General features: G+C 32.5%; 1 protein-coding gene across 1 annotated transcript; it reads left to right on the forward strand.

Annotated features, from left to right (window-relative positions):
• Positions 1–4,947: 4,947 nt before the first annotated feature.
• On the forward strand, positions 4,948–7,348 carry LOC122579831 (BTB/POZ domain-containing protein At5g66560). Its single transcript, XM_043752069.1, has 4 exons — positions 4,948–5,097; positions 5,217–5,286; positions 5,401–6,576; positions 6,669–7,348. Exons 1-4 carry the CDS (start codon positions 5,057–5,059, stop codon positions 7,221–7,223), a joined length of 1,842 nt encoding a protein of 613 aa, XP_043608004.1. The 5' UTR covers positions 4,948–5,056; the 3' UTR covers positions 7,224–7,348.
• The last annotated feature ends 4,103 nt before the right edge of the window (positions 7,349–11,451 follow it).

Genomic DNA, 11,451 nt, shown 5'->3' on the forward strand with positions numbered 1-11,451 from the left:
ATAAAAATATCCAGACCCATAACTTAGAAAGGCAACAATGTGTTTCAAGGTGGAGTGCAAGAAATGTGGGAACTATGGTTGGTCAGGATGCGGGGAACATCTAAAAATGGTCTACGCGAGCATAGAAAAGGGTAAACATTGTATGTGTCGTTCATGGCCCGGAGTGGTCATTCCTTCAACTAATAAGGAATCTACTTCCACCACCACATCCACCACCACGGTCGCCACTACTACAAGTAACTGTTGTTTTTTAGCTATTACTATGACTGTTAACACAATTAGTCTAAAGACAAAGTTACTATATGTAGCTAGCGGGGTCAGCTGACCTTGCTGGAAATATTATATTTTTGAACTTTAAACGTTCATTCTTTTTGCAATCTATTGGAAAGTAGTTTTATTCCTTTTTAATGTTTCAAATTAACATATTTGAATTTCTAAATTGGCAGGCTAATTAGTTGATGGTTATGGAATCTTTGGATGGTCAGCAGCAGGTGGTATGTTGGAAGTTTATGGTACTTTTATGAATAATAATGAAAGAATAATGGAGTGTTGGATACCATCGTATCCTTTCCACAAAATTATTGTTGATTAAAGTAGTTTGGATTTCAATTAGTGGGCAATAGTTAATTGAAAAGGTCACAACTGAATGATGTTTTTTTGTTGTCTTGAGAATTAAATATTTGTATTGTGCAGTGTGTCCTTTAATTTTATAAGTATTTTAATCTTACTTTTGTGTCAAAAAGCATGGTGTTTGAGCCTTTTTTGGCTTTACTTTGTCCTGATTTTATGTTATTGTCTTCATGATCCAGCCTTGATTTGTTGATTGATGTTATCATTAACTTATAAAACAGTATCCAAAAAGAATAAATAATCTTTGTAGTCCTTTGAATAATAGGAACACGTATCTAAAAAGTATAATCCTAGCAACGGTTTTCTTTCCTTTAAAACATTTTTCTTACTAGAGTTGATAGATATATAATTATTTTTTTAAAGGTGAGATGATATATAATCTAATTTACATGTATAAGGGTTGGGTATTGTAAAGCAGGAATTAAAGTAAAACAAATAATACAAGATCTTGACCCTTATATCATTGTTAAATTGATGCACGATGATTTTCATGATGCACGGTGATCTTCAGTGACGAAAAACCTATTGTTTAATTTGTTTTACTTTAATACTTGTTTTATTTTACCTAAAACTTATATATATATATAATCTACAACAACAACTGTACCTAATCCCTGAACGGGGTATGGGGGAGATGAGCTGTAGACAGTCTTACCTCTACCAAAAGATAGAGAGACTGCTTCCATAAGGACCTCCGGCCAGGACGATGTAAAAGCCGTAAAAGGGTAAAGTGTTTATACCTGTCTGTCGAGACCATGATAAGACGATATATAATCTAATTTACCTAAAACATGAACCTAATAATTTAAATGTATAATATCGAACACATATTAAGTCTTTTTTTTATCATGACCAAATTGAACCCGGCGAACAAATATAGGTTCGATTAAAATTTCTTTTTCGAAATACCAAAAGCAAACAAGACATAATTATGAAAATAATTAGTATTTTAATATGACAATATACATCTTTGTCTCTTGAAAGATTTCTTTTAAAAATGTCACCTATTAAATTAGGTTTATGAATATAAACAGTTTTCTAGTTTTTGGTAAAATCTGAAATAGTTTCTTTATCTTAGATAGGGGTGATTTTTGTCTACATCTCGATCAATCACCGTTTTAAACCGTGAAAAACAATATTGAGAGTTAAAACCCGTGGTTTCTGGACATTGGGTATTACTTTTATTTTACTTTTAAATCATTTCTTCTTTAAAAGCAAGTTTATTTTAATAAACAAGAATACACATCATAACAAGAGAAGTTGGTACAAATAATTACAATAGTATGTGGCTAAACCCAAAAAGTGATCCAATCTTCCCATTGTAGATTTTTCCTTTTGTTCTTTGAAGTGAACCATAAGTAACCAAGTGCCTTGATTTCTTGTAATAATTTGGAAACCACCACTTTTGATTCCTACTTTTTTCTTGAACCTGTTTTGTAATTTCAAAATTCTTGAATTATTAGCACACAAGATTTGTGTATTTTCATAATTTGTTCTTGCATCACTAGCAAAGAATAATTGTATTGTAGTTTCTTGTTTTTTTTTAAACTAGTCTGCATTAGCGTTGTACCCGCGCGATGCAGCGGGCTATAAGAAAAAAACGCCGGTGATTTGATGGTGGTTTGTGGGGCGGCGGCAATGAAAAAGAAAAAAAAAATAAGCCGACGGTAGTGGATGGTGGTTTGATGGTGGTTTCTGGGGCGGTGGTGGATGGTGTTTATGGGGGATAGAGTACATAGAAGGTGGATTGCGGCGGTGGATGGTGGTATTTGGGGCGGTGGTGGATGGTGTTTATGGGGGGAGAAAATCAGAGAAGGGGGGAGAGAGAGAAAATCGGAAATCGGATGAACGTATGTGTGTGTAATGAGCGTGATGGAGAAAAAATAGGGTAGTGTAAATTAGGAGGACATAAAAGACATTTTAAAGATAGAGGTGTTAAAAAGGGGTGGGGTAGTTTACTTATTAATAGAGTATAGATGAGGACGAGACCATGAATTGGTCTTAAACTATATGACACAAAATTGCCTTCAAAGAGAAAAATTTTATAATATAAAAAATGTTTAAAAATAGATGTGTCATCATATTTCTGTTAATACCTTCTCTGCGTCAACTACTGACTATAGTATAGTAGTATCTCTTGTTATCTTTTCCTTTTATAATTTTGTTTTAATGAATGCATGACGTTTAGGTGGATGTGAATTTTAAATGATTGGGATAAAAACTTACCATATTAACAAAATAGGATTGATGTGGTTGTTAACAAATAGTATTATGCAAAAATCGATGTTTTTGGACTCTTCCTTTACGAGAATTATATACTATTGTTCAATATATATAAAATCTAATAAGAAACAAAGCTGGTCATATTAAAAACCAATGTTGTTTTTAACCGAAAACAAAAAAATAAAATTATACCACTCGTATTATTAATAGAGTTAATATCCAGGGATCACTCGTTGAACATTTCATCCGATAAGTGAGGATTCGATTCTCATTAATCCCAAGAATGATAAATAAGCCGATGTTTATAAAACCTTGAAGGTAATTGTATTTGATTGTTAATTGATATAGATTACAATAGACTATATTTATAAAGTAGCCTAGACTAATACATAAAACGTAATATAAAGAATTCTAGATATATGAAAACTAAAATATGTCTAAATAAAGTTAATAGCAGGTCTAATTTCGTGATAAAAGTGTTCTGTCTCCAAACATAATTGCCTGGGAGATGGACTTTTGGAGGTTCTACGCCTACTCGATGAGTATTTAACGTGACTCGGTTAAAAGTTAAAACAATCGATTCTTTTGGTCTGAGTAGACATTTAGTGAGGGACCAGATGCGGTACCAGAAAAAAATCTTATAGGGGGCAAAATTAAAAAATCCATGAAATATAAATATAAAAGGGATCAAAATGTTAAAAACCTATAAGAAATTTTTTAAAATCGATAAAAAATTTAAAAATACATGACAAAATCTAAATTTTGAGGGGGACAATTGACCCTTTGCCCCATGTGGTACCGCCCATGTTAGGGACGGACATTTGCTATTCTACTCGTTCAAAACAAATTTACTTAGAATGGAAACAAAAGAATAGTACCTCTAAACAGTACCAAGATGAAAGATTGAAAAGGGAGCAATAAATATGAGGAATGAGAGGTAGATTTGGGGTAATTAAGTAAGACAAGATTACCCCCACTACATTAAATGTTTTTGTTCTTAAACTTCAGACCTGACACGTTTACATATCATCAATCAAATTTCAAAATGTTTTGCCCAAAATTTCAAATCAAATCTTTGCCTTTCAAAAAGCGACTGTGGAAGATATTTTCGAACTGAATTATAGTACTAAAGCTTTCTTTGTTTACTTTTGATAGTCAAATTATATCTATTTCATCTTGGTTCATTGAGAGAGGTAACAAAATGGCGGTATTATATATGCATTGGTTAATAATAATGCATTACCATGTTAAGTAAACAACATATACTCGTACTAATTAATTAAGATTCAAGATATGTACCACGCTGTTGTTGTGGGCTCGTCCTCAACTCGTAATAGAAGAAGCCATTAGCACCAACTTGTCTTTCGTAGCATTTGGCTTATAATGTAAATCAAAATAATTAATGAACATGCAATGTCAATATGGCACGAGACTAATGGTGGTTTTCCATTTTTCCATAATCGCACGCTAGTAGTTACAAAATTCTCAATTGTAACTTCAGACCCTAAAATATAACAACAATATCATCTAATGTCGAAAAGGTGAAATATAAACAGTTGTACCTCTAATGTGAGATTGTTTTTTAAAATATACATACGCCTAAAAGTGGATATATCACACATATAACATGAATGTACGTTATAGTGAATTCAATAATGCTTCTGCTTAATTTTGATTTTTTTAGAGTATCACAAACTTTTTTTTTTTAACAACCAAATTCAATTTACATGATGATACCTTATACAAGCTTATTTAAAGGTATACGTATAATAAAGACATACGTATAATCGTCCCTTATGTTCATTAATTACAAAAGTAAAAGGGAGTAAATTAAGTTAAATAAAAAGTTAGCAAAAAGGATATTTATTTATAAGCCAATCTAGTAAAAAACAACCCTTATTTTTGAGAACAAAAAGCCTGTATCCATTGTTGTGCTTGTATCCTTCCCATATTTGCTACTATTCCCAAAAATTTTTAAAAAAAAATAATAATAAAATAAAAAGTTTCTTTCAAAAACCACACTTCTCAATATACTTGCATCACTATTTCAGTTCTTGTTTAGCCTTCATTTGTCTCTTCTCACTTCCCCATCAAAACCTCCATAAACACAAATCAAAAATAGCTTCACTACTCAAATATGATATGAATATACTATAATCTAGCTTCATTTTCCTTTATACCAACAGTTTCTCCAAAATTAACTATGGCCTATAGCATGGCAACAAACTCAAAAGGCCAAGCATGGTAAACTTATATATACTTAAATATACGAGTATATATAAAAATAAGTTATATATGTATATGTCATATCTCTGTTGTTATTACCAATTTATGTGACTAATGTTTTTCTTGTTAATTTACAGGTTTTGTAGCACTGGTTTGCCTAGTGATGTTGTTGTGGAAGTTGACAATATGACATTTCATCTACACAAGGTTAATTAGCCACAAAAAAAAAAAAAGATATTCAATTCATAATGTTTTTGGTTAACTTAGTATGTTTGTTTTCATCAAAATTAATGTATTAATTGTTTAATGTAATGTTTTTAGTTTCCTTTGATGGCCAAGAGTAAAAAGCTTCATGAGCTAATAACAGAACAAGAGAGCAAAAGTAACAATCAAGAAGAGAATAAAGATATCCAGGAGGAAAATGATGACCAGGAGGTTGCAGTGGCAGTGGCAACAGACGAGGGGGTGCGGTACAGCCATCTCAGCTTCCCGGACTTTCCTGGGGGTCCGGGAGCATTTGAGATGGCTGCAAAGTTTTGTTACACAGTGAAGTTTGAGATTACGTCATCAAACGTTGCTCAACTTCGCTGTGCTGGAGAAATACTAGAAATGACTGAAGAGTATTGCGAAAACAACCTTGTTTCCAAAACCGAAAGAATCTTGTCCCAAACCGTGCTTCAAAGTTTACAAGATTCGATTGAAACACTAAAGTCATGTGACCATTTGATGCCTTTGGCGGATTCTCTTGGCATTGTTGAAAGGTGCATTGAATCTATTTCCACAAAAGTTGCAGCATTGGATCCGGCTTTGTTTGGTTGGCCATTGAATGAACCACCAACCCGAAAAATGTCCTGGTTTGATGAAATGACATACATTAGTCCTCAATTATTCATCAGATTAATCACAACTATGAAAAGTCATAGCACAAATCACGAAATGATTGAAACTTGCATACTTGGGTATGCCAAGAAACATATCCCCGGAATTATTCGTTCCAATCGAAAACCGATTCCTTCCTCTAAACCTTCAGAAGGGAATCAGAAAGATTTATTGGAAAAAATTGTTACAAACCTTCCGGCACAAATTTGTTCAAGCTCTTCAACTAGAGTGAAGCTATTTTTCGGAATGTTAAGGACATCGAATATTCTTAACACATCCGAAGAATGTAAAACGATTTTAGAAAAGAAGATAGGCTCCCAATTCGAAAATGCGACGCTAGATGACCTTCTAATGCCGAGTTATTCCTATCTTAGTGAGACGTTATACGATGTAGATTGCGTTCAAAGGATACTAGAATATTTTCTACTTAGCTTGGAAGATGATAATAAGCAGGCTGAATTAGTACTTGTTGGTAAGCTAATTGATGGTTATCTATCTGAAATCGCATTAGATGCTAACCTCAAACCAGAAAAGTTTTACGATCTTGCAATTGCGTTGCCAGAACAAGCCCGGATCTATGACGATGGTCTGTATAGATCCGTGGATGTATATATCAAGGTATGACATTATAAATTATTTTTTTCTTAGGATTTAGTTAGATTATATTTTTTACTGTTTAATGACGTGCCTGTTATGTTTTTGTATAACAGGCACATCCATGGATAACAGAGGCAGATAGGGAAAAAGTTTCCGGAGTATTAGACTGCCGGAAACTAACACTAGAAGCGTGCACGCACGCTGCTCAAAATGAACGTCTCCCACTAAGAGCGGTGGTACAAGTTTTATTTTTCGAGCAGATTCAGCTTCGACAAGCAATTGCGGGGACACTGATGGCGGCAGAAATGGGTCCCTCTGACTCAGAAAAGTCACCGAGGACACGACAACAACAAGAACAACACGACGAAATGGTGGTTGAAGGGGATGATGGGACGTGGAGGGCGGCCGTGAGAGAGAATCAAGTGCTTCGGTTAGGGATGGATAGCATGAGGAGAAGGGTACATGAGTTGGAACGTGAATGCACGACAATGAAGATAGCAATTGAAAAGATCGATAAGACAGACCAACCCGGTTGGTTCACGAGAAAGCTTGGGTGTACATTTAAGACCCAAGTGTGTGATTCGCATGAACCATCGGTTGTTGAAACTCGAAAGGGTCGGATTCATAGAACTCGCCGTGAACTTAATAATAAGAAGAAGTTAGTGTAAGTTCTGATTGACTGATTGTTTCAAATTTATTTTGATTGTTTATGGTTCATGACAAGTCAAGTTTGATGGGTCATTGCTCATGAATTGAAGGTAAATATACATTCTTGGTGTTTGATTTACTGTCATTATATGGTTTGTTATTTTGCAATGTTCAGATATTGTAAATTTAATTGTTTTTGTAAAGTTTGAAACATAATTTCTATAATTAATTTATAATGAAGTTATGAACTTTAGGTCTATATGTATATATTTTTTATTTTAATAAAATGTTGAAATTTTATATACAAAAAATTAAAATCATAGCCTTAACCTAACCAGTATCTATATTTTACGATAATCCTACTCATATTAAAAAGTCGACTCTAATTCAACTGATAAGGAACATATATAGAATAGAGCAAAATGTATTTTCTTCCCCTAAATTTGGTAAATTATATCTTATATGCAACTGGATAAAATGAATTTATAATAATGCATTAGATGAATACCCGTATGATGTGACAACGATAATGGTAACGGCAACATGACGATGGCAGTGACCGATGTCGGCATCCGTAGCGTAAATTATTGATATAAAATGATAGTATGGTTATCTTAATAATTCAGGGGGAGATATTGTAAATTAGTTTAATTAAGGGTATATTATGTATTCAATAGGCTCATAAATATTAATTATTTTATTAAGATATTTTGGGTATTTTAAAGATATAATTAAAAATGAAAAGAGAATTTGTTGTATAATAGTAAAGATAGCATAAATAAAAAATAAAAAGTGTGCCTAAATAAATTTATGTCATGTGTTACATGTGAGTCCAAAAGTTGTATCTTTTACTTTTATATACTATACTAGGATCTTTTACCCGCACGATGCGCGAATTATTATAATTGTTAATTTTATTAAGAGTATGAGGGGGGAGGGAGTGGTTGCGGCGAAGAGGACGCGGGGAAGCGGGGCGGCACGGGCACACAGCCGCCGACGGTTCACCGCAGGAGAGAAGAAGAAATGGGGGGAAGAACCCTGAAGGGGGGAAGAAGAGAGAGAATAAAGAGAACGAGCGTGATTGGTGGAGATGTTAGTGGTGGGGCCCATTAAAGGTAAAAAATTTGACCCTTCCTCATTTTCTTAACAAAAAATATGTATTTTTTTTAATTAATTTATAATGATGAGGTAGCGATTGAGGGAAGATAGGAAAAAGTAGCGTCAGTGATTTGGGAAAGATGGGGGATATTGAGAAAAATTGAGGTGTAAAGATTTGATGGGTTAGTGTTGGGAGATGATGGTTGACCACTACCTCCCTGACAACTTCTAAATAGTTTACAATTAACATTGTTTTTCAAACTTATATTTGATCTATACGATTTCATGGTATTCATTACATAAAAGATTTAACTTCATTAGGAAATAAAATTCATAAATAAGTAAGAAATTTTTAATATAATAAAATCTAAAATTAAACTATAAATAAGAAGTCGTTATTTACGTTAATTTTGAACTCATCTCCATAAAAAATTCAGTTAATTTTAAACATCTCCAAGTACAATCACCCTATAAAAATCTTTAAAATTACATGTACAAAAACATATTATAAGTATAATGACATGTTAGAAGAAATCATGACATCCTAACTTACTAATAAAGCTATATAAAGCAATAATATAATATAAATAAAAATCATGAAATATAATATGTTGGAGATAACTCTTATCAAATATGCAATTAATAAATAATACAAAATTGACTTCGTACGATCTGAACAAATTATGATAGTAATTTTCTTTCCATAATATGGAGTATTATTTATAGCAATCTAGTTTATTATTATTTTTATATATTTATATGATAAAATATTATGAAAATAAATATGAAGATGTCACGTATGAAAAATCTTATGTGGCAAATTCTAAAGGTAATTTTGAGTTGAGGTGGATAGTTTTATAAAGGTAGGATAACTATTGTTTTATTATGTATATAGATATAGATATAGATATAGATATAGATTATGCCTCCAGGAGTTGTATATATAGATCGTGGAAAACGGGTCCAAAGGTCCATTTCTGAGTTCCAACAAATTTGTATTCGGGGTATCAGGGTATGAATCTTCTCATATTTGTGTTTGTTTTGGCAGCAAGTGTAACCTACGTTGGAAATTGCTCAATTTTTCTCTCAAGTTTACTAGTACACATTCACACATATTGAAGCTTGTTTGATAGTAGCTCGGTTTGCTACTAAAGTTGAGACTTACAAATAAGATAAACCAACACCAGCTTATGACTTCTAAGTTTCTGTAGACACATTTTTTAAGCTTTTAAAGAAGCAAAACATAAAGTATCAAACATGGGTTGATCATACCCACATGCGCAGTCCAAAACTAAGGTGATCCATAAAGCCCATCTACGGTAGAACTTATGCTACATAAGTACATAGCCATATACACTCACCCATGTCAATCTTTTTGTTAGCACTAAGGCCTCTAAGACTTTTCCTAAATCTCTTCACCTCTTTATAAATGTTAGTTTATTGTCATGTCAGTATATTCCAATTCAAAAACTACCTCTAACATCAAGACCTCTTTCTCACCTCTTTCTAAACTTATTTTATTCTATATAAAAACCAAAAAAAAAAAAAAAAATAACACAAAACAATATGCATGGCCCACCACCTCCTCGTCCAACCCCTTCCTATTTCCCGACTAGCTCATTTTCAACGAGAGTGGAACGGTTTGTGACATTAACGTCCAAAAATGAAAAAGGTGGAAGTGTCTTGGACGAGCTCATCCAAACACTACTACGAGCGGCCTAATAGGTGGCTTTTCAAATTTTCATAGCTTTTATCAGCTATTCCACTACAAGGAGACTAGGAGAGGCTTCAAAGTTCCAACTATTCTCAAATTGATATAACAATGATATAATTATTAAATAGGCCAAAGTAATTTTTCAGTCCCTATAGTTTTTTGATTTTGTAGTTTTCATCATCGCTGTTAACTTTTTGACACATGGAATTATTTTATACGATAATTTTATTTCTTACTAAAAGATTTCATAAGTGTCTAAATCATATATATGACTATTTAGGTAAATTTTTCATTAATTTTACATATTCTTTTGTTTATGTTTCTTTAAATGAGTTTGTTTCATTGATTTATTCATGTGTTCTTTATAATGTTTTCCATCTGATTAATTTTGTAAGTTTATTGAAACAAGCAAGCAAAAATGTATATAAAAATTGGTTTAGTGCACCGAAATGCAACTAACTATGCCTAAAAAGTTATAGTGTGCACGAACTAACGTTATTTTATTGTATGCATAAACTAAATAAAAAAAGTTTAAATCATGTAATTATTTATACACTTATAATTTTTTTTTCCACGTGACAGTTCATATGGGCTACCACGTATACACATTGCATGATTTGAACATTTTTACTACGTTTATGCATACAATAAAAAAAACGTTAGTTCATGCACACTATAACTTTTTGGGCATAGTTTGTTTCATTCCAGCGCACTAAATCCTATAAAAATTAATGATTTACTGTACTTTTTGCAGTCGGACTCTTTATGTATACTCATGATTGCTTACAAAACGGATCTTTTTAAGTATAATGAAAATAAAATATGGTACAGAAAAATGTTGCATATGAAATGTACATATATTAAAAATAAAAAAAGGCTAATGAGTTTTTTTTTTAAATAAATTGTTAACCATGCAGTCCGCTCCATCACATCTTCATGCGTCCAAATATTGATCAGGGAGCTCGACGCCAGTCACGAACCACATTCTTTTCGACGAGCTGACATCGTCCGCCCGGCCCAACGTGTGGTTGGGACCGGCCTTATAAGTTATTGTTTTATCTTTGATGTTAAAGAAAAAGAAAAAGGCCAATAATATGATACCTCCACGATTAAATGACCACCTCAAGATCCAAATATGAGAATCTCTAAAAGCACATCTTAAATAAAGACACCCTATGAAGGAATGAATGAATGAATATTTAACGATTTGGAATTTCATCTTTCAACGGCCTACCATGAAGCTGCATGTTATACCCAAAATCAATTAATCAAATCAAAGGTTTCAGAACCATAAACTGTACGTTTGTTTGACCCAAAATGCGAACCACACTAAATGTTCTCCCCTTTACTTTACTTTAATTTAATTTAATCAAAAGTATACTTATAAATTATGGGTAGAAAAAAAATGATAATGATAAATCAACCTAATTGGTGTG

This window comes from Erigeron canadensis, chromosome 8 (assembly GCF_010389155.1).
Source record: "Erigeron canadensis isolate Cc75 chromosome 8, C_canadensis_v1, whole genome shotgun sequence".
Lineage (NCBI taxonomy): Eukaryota > Viridiplantae > Streptophyta > Magnoliopsida > Asterales > Asteraceae > Erigeron > Erigeron canadensis.

Bases quoted from the DNA above. Each gene is read 5' to 3' on its own strand.
- LOC122579831 (XM_043752069.1), top strand. From the start codon at position 5,057: ATGGCCTATAGCATGGCAACAAACTCAAAAGGCCAAGCATG. The intron at 5,287-5,400 runs GTTAATTAGCCA...TAATGTTTTTAG, and splicing joins TGACATTTCATCTACACAAG to TTTCCTTTGATGGCCAAGAG. The intron at 6,577-6,668 runs GTATGACATTAT...TTTGTATAACAG, and splicing joins CCGTGGATGTATATATCAAG to GCACATCCATGGATAACAGA.